This window comes from Brachyhypopomus gauderio, chromosome 18, assembly GCF_052324685.1.
Source record: "Brachyhypopomus gauderio isolate BG-103 chromosome 18, BGAUD_0.2, whole genome shotgun sequence".
NCBI lineage: Eukaryota > Metazoa > Chordata > Actinopteri > Gymnotiformes > Hypopomidae > Brachyhypopomus > Brachyhypopomus gauderio.
In genome coordinates this window covers 6,500,193-6,525,579 of record NC_135228.1, presented here as the reverse complement: position 1 = coordinate 6,525,579, position 25,387 = coordinate 6,500,193, and the positions used below count along the sequence as shown (strand labels likewise).

At 46.0% G+C, this 25,387-nt stretch overlaps 2 protein-coding genes across 4 annotated transcripts in view; one reads left to right on the top strand and one right to left on the bottom strand.

The window, feature by feature from the left end:
* Positions 1-20,328, bottom strand: part of kcnt1a (potassium sodium-activated channel subfamily T member 1a) — a 68,878-nt gene extending 48,550 nt beyond the window's left edge. Inside the window, exons 1-8 of one of the 3 annotated variants that reach the window (XM_076980048.1) lie at positions 20,183-20,328; positions 17,435-17,466; positions 16,509-16,692; positions 15,668-15,811; positions 15,192-15,325; positions 11,196-11,407; positions 10,772-10,878; positions 7,647-7,802 (exon numbers count right to left, since the gene is read on the bottom strand). In XM_076980048.1, coding sequence (XP_076836163.1) covers positions 7,647-7,802; positions 10,772-10,878; positions 11,196-11,407; positions 15,192-15,325; positions 15,668-15,811; positions 16,509-16,692; positions 17,435-17,466; positions 20,183-20,196 — 983 coding nt within the window. In that variant the 5' untranslated portion in view covers positions 20,197-20,328. Of the gene's footprint in view, positions 1-7,646; positions 7,803-8,801; positions 9,182-10,231; positions 10,610-10,771; positions 10,879-11,195; positions 11,408-15,191; positions 15,326-15,667; positions 15,812-16,508; positions 16,693-17,434; positions 17,467-20,182 lie in introns of those variants that run through there. The other 2 variants (XM_076980047.1, XM_076980049.1) reach the window with 2 other exon arrangements.
* A 408-nt stretch (positions 20,329-20,736) lies between these two features.
* Positions 20,737-25,004, top strand: b3galt9 (beta-1,3-galactosyltransferase 9). The gene is made up of 3 exons (XM_076980053.1): positions 20,737-20,773; positions 22,255-22,342; positions 23,042-25,004. Exons 2-3 carry the CDS (start codon positions 22,337-22,339, stop codon positions 24,146-24,148), a joined length of 1,113 nt encoding a protein of 370 aa, XP_076836168.1. The 5' UTR covers positions 20,737-20,773; positions 22,255-22,336; the 3' UTR covers positions 24,149-25,004.
* Positions 25,005-25,387: the final 383 nt, after the last annotated feature.

Below are 25,387 nucleotides of genomic sequence, written 5' to 3'. Positions count from 1 at the left end.
CTCTCCTCTCTCATCTTCTCTCCTCTCCTCTCTTCTACTCTCCTCTCTCCTCGTCCTCTCTTCTACTCTCTCCTCCTCCTCCTCTTCTCTCCCCTCCTGTCTCCTCTCTCTGCACCTCCTCTCTTCTCCTCTCTCTCCTCCTCTCTTCATCCTCTCTCTTCTCCTCCTCTCCTCTCTTCTCCTCCTCTCCTCATCTCTCCTATTCTCTCTTCTCTACCTCTCTCTCCTCTTCTCCTCTCCTCTCTCTCCTCCTCTCTTCATCCTCTCTCTTCTCCTCTCCTCATCTCTCCTATTCTCTCTTCTCTACCTCTCTCTCCTCTTCTCCTCTCCTCTCTCCTCTTTCCTCCTCCTCTTGTCTCCTCTCTGCACCTCCTCTTTCTCTTCCTCTCTTCTTCCTCTCTCTTCTCCTCCTCTCCTCTTCTCTCTCTCCTCTGGTTTCCTCTCTTCTTGCCGTCTCTCCTCCATCACCCAGTAATTACACTAATGCAAATCACCTACAGGTTATTTCTGTCACAAGAAAAGAGTGCGCACACACACACACACACACACACACACACACACACACACACACCTACACAAACATACACACATTCAGCATCACGCATTAGTGTGCTGTGGTCTCACTGCGCTGTATTTCATCAGAACACCCAGTAATTTTCTCTCATTCTGTTACACCAAATAAGATTCATCAAATGCCCATGTCAGCATGTTGGCTTATGCAACTGTGTAACGATTTCGACGGGCAGGCATGACGCAAACGCAGGAATTTAACTAATTTATTCAAAAGATGACCAAACTACCTACAATACACAGAGCCCAGGGAGAGAACCAGAAACGCAAAACAGAAGGAACCAAACCATAGCCAACCAGACAACACTCATACGGGGAATACTTAACAAGAACCAATACTACAATAGATAAACAATGGAAAACGAACCCAGTGCACACATACGTAACAAGGAGGGCTACAGAGCTAAGGACATGAGCAGGCTACAATGTAAAACACAAACCAAGACAGGAACTAGGGCATTAACTAGACAAGAAATAGCGGAACACAATGCTTGAACACAGAGAAACAAAGGAGCTAAAACACACAGAAAACATACCACCAAGGAACGAAACAACCGGGACTGCAAAACACACGAAACATAAAGTAGCAACAGGAGGGAGAGCAAGGCAAAGAAGCAAGGAGACCTGGAGAATATACAAACAATGACCGACAAGGAGGAATGGGGCAGGGGAACCTAAATACACAGAAAACAAGGAGGAGAAACGAGACACAGGTGGAAATACTAAAGACATGGGTGTGACAGACAGAAAGGACTAAGGCAACAGGGAAACAAGGCGGGACAAGGGAGGAGGGCGGAGCTGGGCGTGACAGAGCCCCCCCTCAAGGCGTGCAACTCCGGAGCACGCCAAAACAGGGAGGGGAGAACAGACACCAGAGACACAATAAGCGGGCCGCCGAGGGGAACCAAGGGGCGAGGTAGGGGCAACAGGCACAGGGCAGGACAGGGGCAAGGAACTACGGGCCAAACCCAAGGGAGGACCAGGAATCGGCAGGGACACGGGAACAGAACAAGATGGGACAGGACCGGGGACAGGTACAGGAGGCGGAACCGAGGGGACCGGACAGGATGGGGCCGAGGGCACAGGACTGGACACTTGGGGAGACTGGGACACAGAGGCAAATAGGTGGAGGATGACGGAGACAGGGACGGGAACAAAGTGGGTGATGACCTGGGGGACAGATACAGGCACAGGGACCTGGAGAAAGCCTCCAAAGACAGACACAGGGACGGGCACGTGGACACGAACAAAAACGCACACAGGGACAGGCACCAACAGGAAACCAGGAACGGAACAGGGCAACAAAGGGAACATAGGTAAGCGCAGAACAGGACCAACACAGGGAGTAGCATTACACAAAACAGGCACCGAATCAGTCCCAGACCCACATGCGGGCAAGGCAGTCATTGTGGGGGCCTGTGCAGACCGAGGATTGTCCGTAAGAGCTGGCAGAGCCGGAGGAAGATCCACGGGGACAGGTAGGTCCGGCGGATGGGCCGTGGACAACCCCCTCGGGGTTGCAGGGCCAGGAGCTGTAGGTAACCCTCTCTGGGCATTGTCTAGGGAAAGCATTGGGGCCAGTGAGGAGGTGTTCAGGGGCATTGAGGCCGGCGAGGAGACGGCTGGAGGAGACTGGGTCCGTGAGATGGTCACAAGTGGCGTAGCCACAGGCAGGACCACCAGTGAGACGTTGTCAGAAGGTAGAGGAGCTGGGGAGGCCGGGACGGCGTCATCAGGAGCCGGGGATGCAGGGGACGCCGGGACGGCGTCGTCAGGGGCCGGGAATGCAGGGGACGCCGGGCAGGCGTCGTCTGGGGCCGGGGACGCCGGGCAGGCGTCGTCTGGGGCCGGGGACGCCGGGCAGGCGTCGTCTGGGGCCGGGGACGCCGGGCAGGCGTCGTCTGGAGCGGTCGGGGACGCCGGGCAGGCGTCGTCTGGAGCGGTCGGGGACGCCGGGCAGGCGTCGTCTGGAGCGGTCGGGGACGCCGGGCAGGCGTCGTCTGGAGTAGGAGACACCGGGCAGGCGTCGTCTGGAGTAGGAGACACCGGGCAGGCGTCGTCTGGAGTAGGAGACACCGGGCAGGCGTCGTCTGGAGTAGGAGACACCGGGCAGGCGTCGTCTGGAGTAGGAGACACCGGGCAGGCGTCGTCTGGAGCAGGCAGGAACGCAGGGCCAGTGTTGTCTGCAGGAGCCGGAGACGCAGAGACGGCGTCGTCTGCAGGAGCCGGAGACGCAGAGACGGCGTCGTCTGCAGGAGCCAGAGACGCAGAGACGGCGTCGTCTGCAGGAGCCAGAGACGCAGAGACGGCGTCGTCTGCAGGAGCCGGAGACGCAGAGACGGCGTCGTCTGCAGGAGCCGGAGACGCAGAGACGGCGTCGTCTGCAGGAGCCGGAGACGCAGAGACGGCGTCGTCTGCAGGAGCCGGAGACGCAGAGACGGCGTCGTCTGCAGGGGGCGGAGACGCAGAGACGGCGTCGTCTGCAGGGGGCGGAGACGCAGAGACGGCGTCGTCGCCAGGGGGCGGAGCAGCCGGGCAGGCGTCGTCGCCAGGGGGCGGAGCAGCCAGGCAGGCGTCGTCGCCAGGGGGCGGAGCAGCCGGGCAGGCGTCGTCGCCAGGGGGCGGAGCAGCCGGGCAGGCGTCGTCGCCAGGGGGCGGAGCAGCCGGGCAGACGTCTTCGTCCGGGGGCGGAGCAGCCGGGCAGACGTCGTCGTCCGGGGGCGGAGCAGCCGGGCAGACATCATCAGGAGCCGCCAGACTGCTTGGCTGCGGTGTGGAGACCTGGGCCGGGCAGGCGGGCGTGGAGACCTGGGCCGGGCAGGCGGGCGTGGAGACCTGGGCCTGGTATGCGGGCGTGGAGACCTTCGAGGGTGTGAGCCTCAGGCCACTGATACCCCTCACATGGTGGATGGGATCAAATACCTTGGCCACGAGGGGGCAGTGCATCAGGGCACAGCCCACCCCAAAATTTTCCTTGGGGAGCACCGCTGCATTACAATTCGGTCCTTGGGGTGAGACGAACTGGAGTACACCCGATGCAAACCGAAGACGCATCAGGGTGCCAAACCCCTCTACAGACCAGGCTTCCTCTCCTCGAGTCGTTAAGATTATATCTGCCCACTCAAGTGCCTTGTCGGTTAGTAAGGATCTGATAAACAAAACCAAGACATACTCCGGTGGAGAGGGACAGGTGAGCAACCGAATGTACGTGTTACATTGGCGAATAAAATGGTCGGCGGATGAATATAAGCCACTGTACACGTCAGGGCAACGGGCAAGGGAAGGCAAGGAGATGGGGTTACCACGAGAATCTTTATCTAGGAATGACTGTAGGGTCTCTAACCTCCGTTGTAACTGGTTACCACTGCCGCGGTGTACACACAAATAGTCCCGGGAAAGATTCACCTGCTGCGTTGCATTACTAGGGTCGGTCATTCTGTAACGATTTCGACGGGCAGGCATGACGCAAACGCAGGAATTTAACTAATTTATTCAAAAGATGACCAAACTACCTACAATACACAGAGCCCAGGGAGAGAACCAGAAACGCAAAACAGAAGGAACCAAACCATAGCCAACCAGACAACACTCATACGGGGAATACTTAACAAGAACCAATACTACAATAGATAAACAATGGAAAACGAACCCAGTGCACACATACGTAACAAGGAGGGCTACAGAGCTAAGGACATGAGCAGGCTACAATGTAAAACACAAACCAAGACAGGAACTAGGGCATTAACTAGACAAGAAATAGCGGAACACAATGCTTGAACACAGAGAAACAAAGGAGCTAAAACACACAGAAAACATACCACCAAGGAACGAAACAACCGGGACTGCAAAACACACGAAACATAAAGTAGCAACAGGAGGGAGAGCAAGGCAAAGAAGCAAGGAGACCTGGAGAATATACAAACAATGACCGACAAGGAGGAATGGGGCAGGGGAACCTAAATACACAGAAAACAAGGAGGAGAAACGAGACACAGGTGGAAATACTAAAGACGTGGGTGTGACAGACAGAAAGGACTAAGGCAACAGGGAAACAAGGCGGGACAAGGGAGGAGGGCGGAGCTGGGCGTGACAAACTGTTCTCAAACCTCAAAGTGTCCGTGATGTGACAGCGTGTGTGTGACACTAATGACCACTCTAAATGTCCCAATAGGGCAGCCTCTAAATGACCTCAGAGAAGGCTCTAAATGCCTGAGCCCTTTGGTTTAATTTTTAATTAAAAAATTAAAAAGTTAATTAAACTCCTGATGCCCTCCAGGAGTTGCCCCATCCACTCGAGGACCCTCTGCTCCACCCTCCTCCACGACAGTGACAAGAGCTATTATTGAAACAACTGCTCTGATGGGAATAGATTGTCCATAGCTGTCCCATGGTCTCTTACCGTAACAACAAATGTCAAAGCTGTCCTAACCAGCTCCTCTACAAAGAGGCTGTCCACCTACTCGTCAACTGAGCTCCTCTGTTTGTGCACATGGCACTTAGTTGAGCTCAGCCCTCAGTCCTCGAGGGAGGAGCTTTATGTATGTGTGTCTTTGGAGGGAGGAGCTTTATGTATGAGTGTCTTTGGGGGAGGAGCTTTATGTATGGGTGTCATTGGAGAGCAGAGCTTTATATGTATGTGTCTTTGGAGGGAGAAACTAAGTGTGCATGTCATTGGAACACTTAAAGCATGTGTCTGAATGGAGGAGCATGTGTTTTTGGAAGCAGGTGCTTTGTAGGAAAGTTTAGATGGAGAGTTGACTCTGTTGGTGGCACATTTGGAGATGAATGGTAAAATGCCTTCTTAGTCAGTACCACAGTACCCTGCTTTATTGCAGTGTCCAACTGTACTACAGTGTCCACTAGGGATGGGGAGATTCACCGATTCATATCGGTGATTCGGCACACATGTCTGCGATTCGACTGCACCGGTAGATTCAACGTGCATCGGGTTTAATTTGCAGGCATCTCCTCTAGCCTTTTTGTATCGGCAAATACCATGGTTAAATCGGGTGTTTTGTTTTCCAGTATCTATTCCTTATTCTAACATATTTTCAGAGGCAACATATTTTTAATTTTTATTGATTTCTTTTTTTTTCGAGGCAACATAAATGCACCATTATGTCCTCAGGTACTGACACAAACACGCAGACGTACACAACAAAGATGGAGGGAAACGAGAGCATGTAAGGAATGCCACCTGATCTCCACCTAACCAGCCTCACCTGACGCTCATCACCACACCCCCTGTATCTATACTTATACGCCCACATTCCACTTCCTAGTCGCGAAGTATTGCCGACTCATGCCGCGTACCAAGCCTTTCTATTACCTGTCTGCTCTCCTGTGTTCCGACCCTCGCTTACGTCCCCGACCTTGTCTCCTGCCTAGTCCCTCTGTACCTCCTGACTTCTGCTCCCCCGGTATGACCCTGGACCGTCCTGACCACGCCAAGAACACGCTGTTACTTATCCTAGTACTCGTGATTCACCTGCCTGTTTCTGTGCCAGCGTCTCATTTCAATAAAAGCGGTGTTCTTCCGCATTTGGATCCCTCTCTGCCTGATCAATACGTTACAGAGCATTAGCAACGACAAAGAGATATTTAATGCACTAAAAAAGACACAAAAATCATACGTGTGGCAATATTTCGGGTTTTTTAAGCGAGGTGGTCAACTTGACAAGACGTACGCAATCTGCAAAAAATGCCGTGGGGCTATCAAATACGTTAGTAGCACAACGAACCTGGCGACACACATGAAAAGACGGCACGGTGTGGACATCTCTGCGACCGCTACCCCCTCATAAGTCTAGCAGACAGTAGTGTTGCAGATCATAATTTTCACTATGCACATTATTAATACAGTACTATTAAAAACTGTTCATCTTACATTTTGTATAAATATAGATGGAGAAAATAACTGAATAATTCAGTTGAATAAATTAATGCTCTGTCTGAATATACTGAATTATGCATTTTTTATATTATGTATTGGTTTTGCTCCATTGAAAGCAACCAGATGCATACATCCCTTAAATTGTTAGAGTAAAGTAGAATTGTGCTATTGAGTTAAGAAAACTGATGGGTTAGGCCAATACATCCTCAAACCTCAACTAACTGTATTGAATGATCACTTATCAAACCGAATAATAAGTTATATCGTTATCAAATCATTTTTGAATCGCATCATATCGTGAACAGGAGTGATTTGTATCGCATCGTATCGACAAGGGGTTTCAGAGTATCGCAGTTATATCGTATCGGTGGCAGTGTATCAAGATGTGTATCGAATCTACCTTAGTGGTGAAGATATACATCCTTAGTGTCCACCTGTACTACAGTTTCATCCTGTACTGCAGTGTCCACCTGTACTACAGTGTCCTGCTCGCCTCCATGTTAGCATTTTGGGAAAAAAAACCCTAATTCCTGAATTTCTCCTAAAAAGCAAATATACTCAATGATGTAATCTCATGGCATGATAATGTACAATGATGTCTTAATATAAACAAGCCCAAACCACAGCAATAAATAAACAAGAACAACATCCTATTTAATGCCATTGCTGCTACACAGAGTGCATTGCATCTGTTCTGTTGGTTACTGTGACACTGGGAAATTTGCTCTGCAAACACAACCAACCAATGCCTTCCCACACAAAACCATGTCATAACTCGACCTTATCAACTGTAAGGACTTTCTCTCAATATTCAAAGTGCTTCACAAATGATTCATGTGCTCCAGGAAACCTGAAACCTGACCACTTTTCAGATTGGCAGATTAGTCTAGAATCCACTGCTTTCAGATTAGGCTTATAAGACATTTGTAAGACCTTTAGCTTATGCATTCTTATAGGTAATTTGTCTGCTGTCATGATGTCGCCCATTATGTGATAAGTAAGGGATGGCAGACAGTGTCTCTGTCACTTGTGTAAGCATATGTACTAATACATAATAATACATGTAATACATGACAATACATAATAAATACTAATAACAAAGCACCCAGGATAGAGCTCTTCCCAGTAAATGGGTTTGTGGTCCTGCCAGGCAACGGTCGCCGTGACGACACGAGGGCCATACCTGTCTTCACTCTGGCAGGGTTGGTCACCTAGCAGCAGCTCGCGGAAGCGGGCGCGGCACTGGAGAGGTGGGACGTCAGACCCACCGGCCGCCATCTTGAGCCCTTGGACGGTCAGCACGACGCCATTGAGGGTGCGAGGCGGGTCAGAGGTCGAACTGGGGGGGGGGGGGGGGGGGGGGCAGAGGTGAAAGTGTGCGAGATCACACTTCGGGCAGGAAGTGTCAAAATGGTCAGGAATGAAGTTCACGATTGGAGAGAGTGTAAAATGTTTGTGTTGATTTTTGATCATTCAAAGGAAAAATAGGGTGTTAAGAAATGAATGAACGAACGAACGACTGAACAAATGAATGAATGAATGAATGAATGAGTGAAAAGCCCATCCTAAAATACCTAAAGAAACTGCTCAGATGTGCAGCCTGCAATCTCTTCTTATACTTATGGCATTTAGCTGATACTTTTACCCAACAAAGACTTTAAGCTATTAAGGGTCTTGCTCATCGGCCAAATTGTAGCAACTTTGTAGGGATTGGGCTTGAACTGGCAACCTTATATCTACTCACAATAGGTGTGTGGGTGTGTGTGTGTGTGTGTGTGTGTGTGTGTGTGTGTGTGTGTGTGTGTGTGTGTGTGTGTGTGTGTGTGTGTGTTTGTAGAGAATATATATATATATATATATATATATATATATATATATATATATATATAGAGAGAGAGAGAGAGAGAGAGAGAGAGAGAGAGAGAGAGACAATATATGTGTGTATATATTTAGAATGATGGGAATGTTTTGTAAAATACCTTGTGATAAAAACAATAAAAAGTATAAAAACATTTATTTTTTTATGTAGAATGTGTGTGTATATGTAGATCTTACTATGGGGAAGTTTTGGGACAGGTATACAGTATACACCCACACCATTAAGATGGGCTTTCTCTTCATTTCCAAGCAGAACCAGAATAGCAAAGAGTCAATTAAAATTATTATTACTAAAAGCAATAATTGAACACTAACGAGATCAGTAGCTGTTACAATAACTTATTTGAAAATATAATTTCTTACAATATAGGTCTACATGCAGTTCGGATACTGTAATTACCAGCGACAGTTGGCATGTTCTGCTGAACAAAACATGAAGGTACTATATATAGCGAGATACCTTGCAGGTGCCTGGCGCGCGGAGCTCCCATCGTCGTCCACAAAAGTCTGGTTAGTATAGCACGCGCTGCGCATTTCTCCCGGTGACCTGTCCGAGTCACCGGACGCGCAGGTACCCGGGGCAGCGTCCTCCTCTCGAGACAGTGCCTCGGGCATCGCTCACCCGCGCAGAATGGTCCGTAAAATAATGGAAATCGCGTGTCTCGTTTCAGATGTATGAGCACTGCTTCAGTAAGTTTAGAGTAACACCACACACTCGAAACAGTCGAATAACTGTTCAAACAAATCCAAGTTTTACAGCGTCGTAAATATATGTGGCGAGTAAAACGTATATCAAACAGTTTTAACCGAACCTTTATTAACTTGCATTCCCTGTGCGTCTTGTCTTTTCATGGTACTGTTTTCAACTGTTTATTACCAATCTCTGAACAACTCACACCGCAAGGTTGTTTAAATAGTGATAAGTAGCGCCATCTACCGGAAAGCCTTGAAAAGTCTGTTTTGTTGAACCTCGACCACGCGAAAGCATCTCTCAAACCGACTCCAACCGACTTCAATCTTACAGTCCTATATATACATACATACATACGTACACACACACACACACAGTATATATATAGGCCTATACATCTGTATAGATCACACATCTGGTCGGACTAGATCACACATGTGGTGGACTAGATCACACATGTGGTGGACTAGATCACACATGTGGTGGACTAGATCACACATCTGGTCGGACTAGATCACACATCTGGTGGACTAGATCACACATGTGGTAGACTAGATCACACATCTGGTCGGACTAGATCACACATGTGGTGGACCAGATCACACATGTGGTGGACTAGATCACACATCTGGTCGGACTAGATCACACATCTGGTGGACTAGATCACACATGTGGTGGACTAGATCACACATCTGGTCGGACTAGATCACACATCTGGTGGACTAGATCACACATGTGGTGGACTAGATCACACATCTGGTCGGACTAGATCACACATCTGGTCGGACTAGATCACACATCTGGTCGGACTAGATCACACACTACGGAATCGTTTTTTAACGATCGTGCTTTTGACGTTCTAAAGTGGAAGTAGCACATGGGAAACCTATTCAGCAACTAACGTTAATATCGTGAACATAACGTTTTCTGGTAATATACTTTATGAATGAATTAGGACTCAAGATTAATTCTGAGGGATCAAGGTATCCGACTGCTGCACAGAGAAGTAAACTAAAATAACCTAGATTGAAAGTAATATTTATTAAAAGAATATTTGAAAAAACAAGGTGAAGTTACTGTCTGGTATGATGGTGGTGTGTATTTCTAATTGAAAATCAACTGGCAAATGAATGAAAACAATGATTGATCAATTGATTAATCAATTAATTTATTTAAATATATTTAAAATCAGCCTAATTGCCTCCATAAAACACTCTTAACTAGTTACAGTCAAAACAGGAAGACCTATATAATGTTTTTCCTCTGTCAAAAGTTCAGGGTAAAAGAGGGCAGTAGAGAATTAAAGAGAAAAGAACATCACTGAAGAAGGAAAAAGTGAATGAGAGAGAAGACAGTGTCCACACATGCACACACACACACGCACACACACACCCATGCACACACATGTACACACACATGCACACACACACTCACGCACCCACACACAATGAGAAACAGGACACACTTTTCAACAGTGTAGCCATCACAAAAATATTTGTTCAGTTTTGACACGTCATAAAGCCTTGACCACAGCAACCTGACCCCCAGGGTGTTTGGACTTCATACTGCCAAAGTGTCTATGGAGAGAGAGAGAGAGAGAGAGAGAGAGAGAGAGAGAGAGAGAGAGAGAGAGAGAGAGATTGATTGATTGATTGATTGATGTAATGATCTGGATATGTGAAAATGGGGAAATATTTTAACCCCTTCCTTGCAAAGCAAGTACACACATATACACACACCTCCAAGAGTCTGTCTCATGGTCGTAGGCTTCCACTGTTTTTAAATCACTTACTCCATCAAATCCTCCAACAGCCAAGAGGAAGCTGTTAAGCACTATCAGAGACACCTGTATAGAAACACACACACCCATACACACACACACACACACACACACACACACACACCCATACACACACGTACACACATTCATCGGCATGGTGTGTACTGACCATACTTGACCTCCCCCCACAATCACATATATAAAGCCCATGGACCATCATCCAACACGCACACACACACACACACACACACACACACACACACACACACACAAACACATCCACTACCCCCCAAACACACACCACACACACAGACATCAACTTTGCCCCCCGACCACACACACATATACATACATCCCCCCCCCACACACACACACAGGCTGACCTGGTATCTCTTGTTTCTCATGGCCCTGGCAGGGTTCCAGTGTCCTGTATCTGGGTCGTATTTCTCCACACTGCTGAGGACTAACCCATGCTCATCCCGTCCACCCGCCACACACAGACGACCCAGGAACGCCACACACCCCGCCCCCTCCCTACTACTGGCCATAGGGGGGGCAGGGGACCACGTCCCTTCCAGAGGACTGAACCGCTCCACTGATGGAGACGTGGAGAGGAGAAACAGTCAGAGATCTTGTAGAATTCATGTTGAAGCAAATATTTTTAAATGGCACAGAAACAGTGACGGTATTTACACGGTTACACTATTTACCGCCCCCCTGGTTCATACTCTGAGTTCTTGCAGGAGTTTTCAGACTTCTTGTCTCATGTAGTGCTATCAGCCGATAAGGTGATTATAGTTGGTGATTTTAATATCCATTTTGAAAATCTGTGTGACTCTTTTAGCATACATTTTCAAGCAATTCTTGATTCAGTGGGTATCACTCAGAATGTGGTGGGTCCTACGCATAATTGTAGTCATACTTTAGACTTGGTCTTGTCATTTGGTATTAACATATCCAGTTTAGCAGGCGGTGTGTCAATTGTTGACGGGGGTGGGCGGTGGGGGGTCAAACCCTAGACGTCAGATTGGCTACCATGTAGGCCTATGTCAATCAAAATACAACCGTCAGTGCAGATGGATGATAGCCTGTCATTCATCCACTACTTTTTTTTTATGTCATGCGATTGACCCACACTTCCTTCGCGATCAACCGGTAGATCGCGATCGACGTAATGGGCACCCCTGGACTACAGCGTTTCACCGAGCACGTCGAGACTTCTCTTCGTACAGCCTTAGACAAGGTTGCGCCATTACGATATACAGTAAGAGAGCCACTGACAGAAAAATAGCGCCTTGGTACAGTGAGCACACACGTAGTCTCAAATGAGCCGCGTAGATCCTGGAGCATAAATGGCGAAATTCAAAGTTAGAAGTGTATATAGACTATCATGGAAAAGCAGCCTTATTGAATATAAGCATGCCCTCCAGCCTTAATAGAAAAACATAAACACAATTCAGGACTCCTATTTAAAACTGTTTCCAGCCTTACGAGGAGTCATGAACAAATCAATTCACTAATCACACTAGAGTGCAGCAGTAACAATTTTATGAAATTCTTTAATGATAAGATTGATAAAATTAGGGAAAAAATTAGTAGTGCTATCTCAGAGCCTGTCAGCATGCCAATGCACCTTGACAGCTGTCTGGTCAGCTCTGATGCCTTGTTAGATTCCTTCTCCCCAATTAGTCGTGAGGAGCTTATTTCACTGGTGGAATCTGCTAAGCCCTCCACATGCATACTAGATGCCGTACTAGATTATTAGATTACTGCGTAGCAATGTGGAACCTTTGCTTACTATAATTAACTATTCTCTAAGCCTAGGCTACATTCCCAGTTCATTTAAACTTGCAGTCATCAAGCCGCTAATTAAGAAACCTGGTCTTAACCCCCAGGAACTGTCAATCTCAATCAATAGGCCAATCTCTAATCTGTCATTCATATCCAAAAGAGAAAGTAGTTTCTTCACAACTCTTTTCCTTCTTACAGACAGAACATGTCTTAGAGTTATTTCAGTCTGGATTTAGACCTCATCACAGCACTGAAACGGCACTGACTAAAGTATTGAACGATCTATTAATATCCTCTGATAAAGGACACATCTCTTTTCTCATACTGTTTGACCTCAGTGCTGCTTTTGACACCATTGATCATAATATTCTACTTAATAGGCTGGAGACACTCATTGGCATAAGAGGTCAAGCACTCTCATGGTTCAGGTCCTACCTGACAGATCGTTACCAATTTGTACTAGTAAATAACAAATGCTCAGAGTGTTCTAAGGTAAAATATGGTGTCCCACAAGGATCTGTACTGGGCCCCATATTATTCTCATTATATATGCTACCACTGGGCACTATCATTCGTAGGCATGGTATTAGCTTCCATTGCTACACAGATGATACTCAGTTGCATATATCTTATAATCCGGATGATATCACTACAACTATCAAGATTGAGAACTGCGTCCATTACATTAAAAACTGGATGGCGTCTAATTTTCTTCAACTAAATTCCTATAAGACTGAGGTGCTGATTCTTGGGCCTAAAACTTCTAGAAGCAATTGTGCTGATATTTCTCTTACCCTAGGTGGTTTTTCAGTAACACCTAAATCTACCACAAAAAGTTTAGGTGTCACTATTGATTCTGATCTTTCATTTGACACACATATATGCAATGTCACTAAGGCTGCCTCTTTCCATTTACGTAATATCGCCAAGATGAGACACTTACTTTCATTAACTGCTGGTCCATGCTTTTGTCTCGTCGAGATTGGACTACTGTAATAGTCTTCTAATTGGATGCTCTAAACAGTCCATAAAAAAGCTACAACTTTGTACAAAATGCTGCAGCTAAAGTCCTAACTAAGGCTATAGGAAATTCGATCATATTAGTCCCACTCTCACGGCATTACACTGGCTTCCGATTAAATATCGCATTGAATTAAAAATTCTTGTTTTAACCTATAAGGCATTAAATGGTCTTGCCCCACAATTTCTGAGTCAACTCATTGCTTACTACAACCTATCTCGCCCTTTGCGCTCTCAAAATGGTGGATTTCTCCTAGTTCCAAAAATTTGTAAGACTACAGAGGCAGAGCTTTCTCCTTTAAAGCCCCTCAATTTTGGAGTAGCCTTCCAGCTCCAATCCGAGATTCTGACACAGTTCCAATCTTTAAATCTAGACTAAAGACTCACCTATTTAATCAAGCCTTCAGTTAATATTCCCCTTGTAAGGTGTGGGGCTCGGGGGCCCCCAGACGTTGAGATTTCATCCAGCTGTGTCATGGCATCACTCTAGTTGTGACAGTGACTTGACTGGAAAGCAATGTCTCAGTGAGCCCTCATGCATGTGGTCACCTCTGAACCCCTCTCTTTAGTTATGCTGCTATAGATTAGCCTGCCGGAGCCAGATGCTGATCACTGGCACGTGAGCTATGTACGTTTAAATCAATGGTGTCCACCCAGTCTGTATTGTCTATCTGTTTGCATGCTTCTACCCACGATGATTGGACACAAGCACCTACAAGCACCTGGGAGATGGTCTGGCTTGCCGGTGGATGTACCATGCCGGGGTTGGATGTGCCATTGCCACAAGAGGTTGTGCTGATGCTAACTCCTACCTGAGGCTCACCACCTGCACTGAAGGGACTGTGACTACTTGGCCGGAGAACAAGAACCTTAACTATTACTGTAGAACTGTAGAACCACTCTGCGTACCATGGACGTGTGCTAACGGGCCGCCCAATGGAGGATGGGTTCCCTTTTGAGTCTTGGTCCTCCCGAGGTTTCTTCCTAATCCCCACCATCACTCAATCAATCAATCAATCAAATTTTATTTATATAGCGCTTTTTACAACAGTTGTTGTCACAAAGCAGCTTTACAAGTGCCCAGTCCTAGCCCCCAGTGAGCAAGCCAAGGGTGACTGTGGCAAGGAAAAACTCCCTAGTTTTTTTGCATGAGGAAGAAACCTTGAGAGGAACCAAGACAAGCTAGACACCTCATAGGGAGTTTTTCCTTGCCACTGTCACCTTTGACTTGCTCATTAGGGATCTGGACCCATACGATTGTAAAGCTGCTTTGTGACAACATGTGTTGTGAAAAGCGCTATATAAATAAATTTGACTTTGACTTTAACTTATTTAAAATTTAGCCATGTGTTTATGAGCGAATTTGTCATGAATGTTTCTTAACAATTTGAACATCGGTTAGATTGGATTCTGAAGTTGTTCAGACAGTCCTGCTGTGTTAAAGGGTTGTGAAGTCCTATAGCCTACTGTGTGTGTGTGTGTGTGTGTGTGTGTGTGTGTGTGTGTGTGTGTGTGTGTGTGTGTGTGTGTGTGTGAGTATGGATGTATGTGTGTGTGTTAGTGTGTACCTGAGTTGAGAGGTGTGTGTCCATCAGTTCCTCCCACTACGTAAATCTGCCCCCGCAATACTGCAGCGGATGCCCCTGCCCGCCTCCTCAACATGGGGGCTAACTTAGTCCAGCAGTTCCTCACAGGATCATACCTTACACACACACACACACACACACACACACACACACACACACACACACACACACACACACACACCACATTATTTCTATAATCTATCTTCTAAGAAATGTTTTACGTAAATCCTGACTAAAAAGGTTGTCAGGTCTGACAGTTTTGAATGTAAACACACTTCCATCAGTGTTTGCTTTTCTACTCTGACTTCCCTGACATGTTCACAGCCTGCTGAAGACAAACAAGACCTGAGTGTGTGGAGTGCTGCCCTTCTAACACCACGGCTTCACAGGAACCGTGTGTGTGTGTGTGTGTGTGTGTGTGTGTGTGTGTGTGTGTGTGTGTGTGTGTTCAGACTGACCTCTCCACTGTATTAGTGCAGACTGTCCCATCATAACCCCCAAGTGTGATGAGACAGCCGTCCATCTCTAACACACACACTCTGGAGCGGGCAGATGACAGGGGAGACACATCCACACACCAAGAATTGCTCTCCGGATCATACCTAACACACACACACACACACACACACGCACGCACATACATACATACACACACACACACACACACGCACGCACGCACGCACATACATACACACACACACACACACACAATCACACACAAACACATACATACACACACAAACACAAATACACACACAGTTCCTCAGAATGCAGAGATTAAATTTTCAGCATATATGTCCCCTTAGAAGAGTGTGGCACTTTCATTATTTCTCCCTCTATCCCTCTGTCTCTCTATGCATCTCTCTCTCTCTCTCTCTCTCTCTCTCTCTCTCTTCCTCTATCTCTGTCTATCTATCTTATTCCTTGCCCTAAGCAGTGCCACTTTCGTCATGGCAACAACCCATGTGAATAGTCCTTTCTTTATTGCCACGGCAACAGCCTATGTGGTTAAATGCCATCTTTCCCTCACTGAGTTCCTGTTAAACATGTGAATGATCTCACAGCGTCATCAGCAGAATGACCTCTGACCTCCTGACTCCTTTAACAGGAATAATACAGATCATATGATTAATATAGCACAGCTTTGCTGGTGTATATTTAGGCAGCATTCTATGTGTGTGTTTTGTGTGTGTATTTTTGTATTATTTATTGTTGTTATAGTGTGTTATTAGTATTATATAACATTATGTGTGCATGTAGAAATATGTATATATGAGGATGTGTGTGTATGTGTGTCACCTCTCCACGCTGCTCACACAGGTAACCTCATCTGACCCGCCCACCATATAAATGAGCCCGCCCACTGCACATACTCCAGAGTCCCTACGGCAACGCAGCATGGGCGTGGTCATCTTCCACTCGTTGAATTGGATAGAGAATCGCTCTACTGGGCATGAGTGGTTCTCCTTATCCCAACCTCCCACTTCACACACACACACACACACACACACACACACACACACACACACACACACACACACACACACACACACACACACATATACACAAATACGCATACACACACACACACAAACACACACACACACACACACACACAGACACAAACACACACACACACATATATTCACACACATACACAAATATGCACACACACACACACAAACACAAAACACACACACACACACACACAAATATGCACACACACAAGAACAGACCCAACACACACACTCACACACACACACACACACAAACGCACAGACACACACACACACACAAACACACACACACACACATACACAAACGCACAGACACACACACACACAAACACACACACACACACATACACAAACACACACACACACACACATACACAAACACACACACACAATGTGAAGTTGGCAGTGTTTTTGCGTTCATTTAAAATCCATACTGCTGCTCAACAGTGAAAAACAAATAAACTGATCTCAAAAACATTTTTGAAACAACTTTTTTCTCTGGACATTTACAAATGATGAAACATAAAAAAAATGATAAAACATTAATGTATTCCTAATGCATGTAGTACTACATAAAATGATCACTAGAAACACTGCTAATATGTATCCATACTCACAATGCAGAACACAAAGACATAGATATGTAAACAGATATGCTGATCATTAGGTGGTGAGATGTAGCAGAATATGTATGGGTGGTAGACTTACCTATGTACATAATCTCTGAGGACTTGGGAGGCCTTAAAACACACACACACACATACACACACACACACACACACACACACACACACACACACACACACACACACACACACACACACACAAATCCAAGATCTGCATGTTAAATGAAGCACATACAATGTTGGGAATGTTTATATTCTTGTGTTTTTGTTTACAATATCTTGCTGCATCTAAATATTTACACTTGTGGGTAAATTATCTACCTGTAAACAAATAGCTTCAGAACACATCTGGCAGTGTCACATGACCATTGTCATTCATAGACACTCATCTCTGTGTTACACTACAGTGAGTATAATTGGAAATAAACTGTGTATATGAATATTGGCTGTGTAGCATATTCACTTGGTGATTGAAGTTGGATGCCGAGTGCTGGATTTCGACTGTCTGATTCTGAGTGTATTGAACACCAGTTGTTTTGAATATTCTCTGTATTGTATTCTGGCTGCTATATATTGGCTGTCCTGGATTCTGGATGTGTGGAAGTCTGATTGCCCTGGATTCTGGCTGTGTGGGAGGCTGATTGTCATGGATACTAGCTGTGTGGGTGTCTGATTGTCCTGGATTCTGGCTGTGGGGGAGTCTGATTGTCCTGGATACTGGCTGTGTGGGAGTCTGATTATCCTGGATTCTGGCTGTGTGAGAGTCTGGTTATTCTGGATACTGGCTGTGTGGGAGTATGATTGTCCTGGATACTGGTTGTGTGGGAGTCTGATTGTCCTGAATTCTGACTGTGGGAGTCTGAATGTACTGGATTCTGGCTGTGTGGGAGTCTGATTGTCCTGGATACTGGTTGTGTGGGAGTCTGATTGTCCTGAATTCTGACTGTGAGAGTCTGAATGTACTGGATTCTGGCTGTGTGGGAGTCTGACTGTCCTGGATACTGGTTGTGTGGGAGTCTGATTGTCCTGAATTCTGACTGTGGGAGTCTGAATGTACTGGATTCTGGTTGTGTGGGAGTCTGATTGTCCTGGATACTGGCTGTGTGGGAGTCTGATTGTCCTGGATACTGGCTGTGTGGGAGTCTGATTGTCCTGGAGACTGGCTGTGTGGGAGTCTGATTGTCCTGGATACTGGCTGTGTGGGAGTCTGATTGTCCTGGATACTGGTTGTGTGGGAGTCTGATTGTCCTGGATACTGGTTGTGTGGGAGTCTGATTGTCCTGGATACTGGCTGTGTGGGAGTCTGATTGTCCTGGATACTGGCTGTGTGGGAGTCTGATTGTCCTGGATACTGGCTGTGTGGGAGTCTGATTGTCCTGGAGACTGGCTGTGTGGGAGTCTGATTGTCCTGGAGACTGGCTGTGTGGGAGTCTGATTGTCCTGGATACTGCTGTGTGGGAGTATGATTGTCCTGGATACTGGTTGTGTGGGAGTCTGATTGTCCTGGATACTGCTGTGTGGGAGTATGATTGTCCTGGATACTGCTGTGTGGGAGTATGATTGTCCTGGATACTGGCTGTGTGGGAGTATGATTGTCCTGGATACTGGCTGTGTGGGAGTATGATTGTCCTGGATACTGGTTGTGTGGGAGTCTGATTGTCCTGGATACTGCTGTGTGGGAGTATGATTGTCCTGGATACTGGCTGTGTGGGAGTATGATTGTCCTGGATACTGCTGTGTGGGAGTATGATTGTCCTGGATACTGGCTGTGTGGGAGTATGATTGTCCTGGATACTGATTGTGTGGGAGTCTGATTGTCCTGGATACTGCTGTGTGGGAGTATGATTGTCCTGGATACTGGCTGTGTGGGAGTATGATTGTCCTGGATACTGCTGTGTGGGAGTATGATTGTCCTGGATACTGGCTGTGTGGGAGTATGATTGTCCTGGATACTGGCTGTGTGGGAGTATGATTGTCCTGGATACTGGCTGTGTGAAGATTGACTTTGGCAGGACATTCATTCAGCAGCAGCTGCAACTGGTGTTTAAGCTCAAAGCGGAAGCTGTGATGACAGGAATGTGTGTGTGTGTATTTGATTTTGACTTCTCAACGAGGTGCCATGTAGCTAAATTGGTGACTGCCACTCACATGATACATATGTATACATACACACACACACACACACACACACACACACACACACACACACACACACACACACACACACACATACACACACATACACACACACACAGGCAATAAATAAATGTATGCACAAATGTGCAGACAAATACACAAAGACTGTGAATCACTACTTATACACTAGTTCTTCCTTCTTGGCGAGGTTAATGTTGAAGTTTATCACAGTACCATCAAAACTACAGGGTCATTAACTGAAACCCCATATTGTTTGTGTGTGTGTAACTATGTGTGATATGAATACATGTTACACAAACTGGTTAAACTATAAGTTGGTTTTAACTAGAAACTAAACAAATGAAAAAAACAACAAAATGCTTTCTAGTGAGTTTTTGCGCTGGAATTTTTCTTTACTTTTCTGTCTCTCCTACTGTGTCTGTCTCTTCTTCTGTCTATTTCTGTCTCTCTGTTTCTCCTTCATTCTTTGTCTATCCTTCTCTTGTTCTATTTTTCTTGAGTTCATGAATTTGGTTATACTTCTCTGAAGTAAGTTTTTTACAATGAGTACTGATTTGACACTATTAAATGCACACACACACACACACACACACACACACACACACACACACACACACACACACACACACACACACACACACAGCTGAACCTTTGTCAATAAAAATTTACTTACTTTTCTGTTGACATTGTGCTGTTGTTGTCCTAAAGGGTCATTTGTTTATAAGGTCTCTTTCTCTCTCTCCTCTCTCTGTCTCTATCTCTCCTCTCTCTCTCTCTCTCTTTCTCTCTCTGCCTCTCCTCTCCCTGTCTCTGCCAATCCCCTCCACTCTTCTTTCTTTTTGTCCCTGCCTTGCACCCTTATGTGTGTGTGTGTGTGTGTGTGTATGTGTGTGTGTGTGGGCGGTGGGTGTGATTCGGATATGTGCTGACAGAGAATGATGGATGGAGAACAGTGTGTATCAGCACATGCTTTCTGTTCAACCTTTTCTGTTACTCTCTCTCTCTCTCTCTCTCTCTCACACACACACACACACACACACACACACACACACACACACACACACACAAGCATATTCACTTAACAGCTGATAAGTGCTCATAATTAGCTGAGCTAATAAGTAGTTTAGTCGTAGATTTGACCATTTACAGAAGGGTGGAGCCGCACCCCACCCTCTCCTTAAGTGAAGCTGCCCACACGCAGATCAGAGCTCCACCCTGGCCGTGACGGAAGCTGTGTGGGATCAAGCGCTGAAGTCTTCAGCAGGTAACTTTCATGGCTGTCGTTTTTGTGACCTTTTAAAAGTTCTGTAAACCAATCCACAAACCTTTGGACAGCTTTTGGTCATTGATCGAACATTTAAATGTATGAGATCTTTAAACCAACAGGATTGCCAACTTTTCAAGATCACCCGGAGTGAGATTTGATGGGGGGGGGGGGGGGTGTGATGTGATTGTAATCTGTTGACGGGGCGGGGGGGGGGGGTGGGAATGGGCACAAATTAAGTATTATATCATCAGTGTTTGGCGAACTAGTAACTCATTGAATCATAGATGTAGATCAGAGATAAATAAACTAGATTTTTTTCAGCGTGAGATATCGGATGTATGGCGTGTGAGCGTGTGAGGACACTCAAATGCGTGTGTCTCACGCTCATTGCTCACCCTGAAACCAATAAACCATAAAACTGACTGATGTAGAAACTTCACTTGATTGAAACACTTGATGTAAACAAATGATGTAATCAATCAAATCCGAACTATAAGACATTTTAGCTAATGTTCACCATTACTTTTTAATGGACGTCAAACGGGGAAATCCATGTAATTTGATCCCAACCCAATTTGACCACTAGAGGGCAGCATGCCTAAATCTGAGCAGTGAATGTAAAAGAAAAAAAAACTTTTATTTTTAAAAAAAAAGTGTGTTTGGTTTAATTGTATTATTTTACTATTGTGTTTGCAGATATAGATTCTTATACAATACAAATAATCAAATTTGTATTGTATTATGTAGACAAATGTTCCAGATTACTTAAAACCGCTTTATAGGTTATTTGAATGGTGGACTGTAGAGAATATGCCCTGTACTGACATTTGCAGGGTGTACCATTCATGCCTATTAGGTCATTGTGACTCATATTAGGTTTCTCCTTCAGTTTATCGGACACAGAGCTCGTCATACCAATCCTGGACCTTCTGGCCACACTCTCAGTTTTACATATGAGGCATGTGTGACCCCACCCGGACCTGGTCTGTCCAGGGGCATTTTCATATGCACCATGTATCTGTAATACCCTCAAGAAGTCTCTATCTAACAATCTAACAATAATAATCTAACAACGAAACCCAGTCTATACAGTCATTTCAGGATCAACAGGATTTCTAGAACATTCCAAACTCCTCATGAGAGTCCAGTAAAACTGCATGGACCAAGCCAGGACTTGGCTTTGTGGGTAACACTGGTTCACAGTGCTGAAATATTAGATAATAGCAATAGAAGCTCAGAGCAGTCGGTCTATCTGGCTGTGGACAGCTTCATAAATTAATCGAAGACTCTAGGCAGGCTGTGTTTGTTCCACCCAAGGAGAACAGTGTACTGTTACCTGTCTGGTGTTGGGTTACCTTGGAAACAGGGCTTGGATGAATGATGAATGTGCTCCCGTGCGCACGAGCACGCTCGCACACGCGCACCTCCAAATGTTTGTATGTCACATGCACACACAAGCACAAACGCATGTTGTATAGTGTGGCAGAGAGCACGACCGGGTGAGGCGCAGAGGGAGAGAGAACGAGACACAGAACCCGGGCTGTGTCTCCACTGGCCATCATGCGGGTGAGAGGAACAGCTCACGTTTGGTTTTGATAGAAATTTCTCTCTTCGCCAGAACCACATTTCTTTGTCCCTTCTATTTCTCCCACTCTCTCTCTCTCCCCATCTCTCTTTCTCTCTCCCTTACATTGATCCTCTTCCTTCCTTCTCTACCTTTAAACTGCCTTTAACTCAGTATAAGCTTTTGCCAGATTTGTTGGAATGTTATGTTGCCTCATACAAGAGGAAACTCGGTTCCTTCGTTTATCACTTAGCCTTAGTGACGTGTTCACTGCTCTTTTCTCACCTTTCAAATGCTAACTTTTATTTCCTGCATCCTTCACTTGCTTATCTGCTTGTTTAAATCTCGTTTATATCTCATCTCATTTTCCTCTGCATTGCCTCCCCATCCTTTTCCTTCTCAGGCTTTCTCTCCTCCACTGTCTCCTCCTTTACCTCCAGTGTTTGTCCCGCTTGTCCTCTCTTTGCTCATTTAAATCTCATTTATATCTCATCTCGTTTATATCTCATTTATATCTCATCTTGTATATATTTCCCCTCGTGTCCTACCCGTCTTTGATCTCTTCTCTTTAATTCTCTCGATCATCATCAAGCGAGTCTGAATAAGAAATGGCAACATGAGCTGTGAACTTGGCTCGTTCAGAATTGCCTGTCCTTCCCCGCTCCAGGTGGCGATCATAATACCCTGAACTTTCTTTGCAGACGTGTGTGTTCAGACTGCAGACCCATCAGTGGTGCTTCCTACTGTGTAACGTCCTGCTGTTCCATGCCCTGCTGTTCGGGGGCGACGTAGTGGAACAGTTCCTGCTCCAGTCGTCACCTGCCGCGTACACCGACCACGCCGTTCTGGAACTCCGAGAGCGCGCTCGCAAATTAGACCTGAGTGAGCCGTGGGTTAACGCCTCGAAGCTGTACCCCGTTAACTCCGCCCCCTGCCCTCATCACGGGGACCTCCTCTTCCTCACCCTCGTCCTCAGTGACCCCGGCAGTGCTGGCCAGAGGGAGGCGGTGCGAAACTCCTGGGCGAACCAGACATCGGTGCAGGGCATCGCCGTGCGGACGCTGTTCATCTTGGGCCCGGCACCTCTTGGCCCGGAGCGAGAGGCGGTGAAGGAGGAGTCCTTGCGCCACAGCGACATCGTGGAGTGTGAGGGGGTGTCATCACAGGGTAGCCCCGGGCAGAGACTCTGGGAGCGGGTCAAGCTCGCCCTGCGTTGGGTACTGCTCTTTTGCCCTAATGTCCGATTTATCATCCTAGCAGAGGACTCTGTGTTTGTAAACATACCTGCACTCGGGACGTACCTGCTGGACCTCCACTCCAGCCCCGATGACCTCTACCTGGGCCGGGTTATCCACCGGGCCGCCCCGAACAGAAACCCCAACGGGCCCCACTACCTCCCTTTTCACCTCTACTCCAACAGACTCTTCCCAGACTACTGCTCAGGCCCCGCCCTCCTCATGTCGCAGGACGTCATCAGGAAAGTGTACGTGGCGTCCGAGGGCATCACCCTGCCCCTCCCCATGGACGTGCTGATCGGCCTGTTCGCACGACGGGCAGGCGTAGTAGCCACTCACAGTGCTCGTTTTTCGGGGGAGCGACACATCAGGTACAACCCTTGCTGCTACAACTTCCTGTTCAGCTCGGCCGGCATGGCGGCGGAGCAGCTGGGTGTGGCCTGGAAGGATCTGGGGCAGGGGAAAGGGCGGAGCTGCAGCGTCCTGGAAACATATTACAGCCTGGTGGCCTGCAAAGCGATGACTTACCTGGACAAATTAGGCTTCAGCAGTGGCAACAACACTCAAGGCTGACCATCCTACGCGAATGTAAAGTTCGTCCCTTCTGAAGTACCTCGAGGAGAATGGAGCACATGGAAGAGCCTAGAATTTGTTTATTTAAATTACACCTTTAATTTTGAACAATGAAAACAACTGGAGCGAAAGTCAGTAGCTCAAAGCCCCCCTCCCCAACTCCATGAGTGAGTGTAAGGTTCCAGCAGCACCCTTCGTTGTTGGGTCCGCACGTCATGGAAGAAGGAAGGACCGTGGCGGAATTGCATAGCGTCGTGCACCGCAATAACAAATGCGTATCGAGTAACTTTGGACAGGAGTCAAAGGTCGTTACATGTTGTATAATGACATAAGCCACCAAGCAGTGTGCACCCCCTGTTGGATAATTGCTAAATTACAACCAAAGAAAAGCAATTTGATGCAATTAAAATATTTGAATAAATAAAAGAACAAATTAAAATAGAAGTTATTTGAAAATAAATTTTCAAATAAAAAAATATAATAAAGAAATATATTTTTAAATTTTTGCTAGTTTGAAGCATGAACAGTCTGAGTTTAAGGTCTCAGAATGGACTGTGTTAGCTGGTTAGCTGTGCATTCTTCTAACAGCATTTCTCTGTGATAAAATGGGTGAAACTGTTTCTAGGAATGACACAGAAAAAATTAGTGTGAATAACTCAATCAAATTTCTAATGATAAAAAACTTACCATTGAACCTGGATGCGTGTCTAGACTAATTTGTCTAGGATCCATAACATTGTTTGGTCAGATACTGTAACAGGTTATGTTAATGTGTGACTGCTCCATTCTTATTAGTGTGCTGTATAAATGTTTTAGATCTCACGTTTTTTAAGTGTGCTTGTGTGCATTAGTTTCTGAATTGACTGACATGTAAAGTATGCTAAGGTTTTCATTAAACCTTGAAGAAATATTAAATGTTTTTATTTGTAGTGGACATAATATATGTGTTGTAATCAGATCTGCAATAGCAGCCAACTCAGTATGACCCAGTATGGTTTAACATGTTCCAAATCAAATGTAAAAATACTACCTTACTTTACATCCAAGTTAAATATAAATGAGCAGTGGAAACAGAAGGGATGGATTTTAAAGGATGTGTGGTACCCCCTAGTGGGTGCTTAAGTGAAATGCATTATAAACATTGGAATGTAGTGGACAGTAAGCATTTTACATAACTTACACACATAAGTCACGACATTAAGATGTTCCTGGGCATTCGAATGCCAGAGATTCTTTACC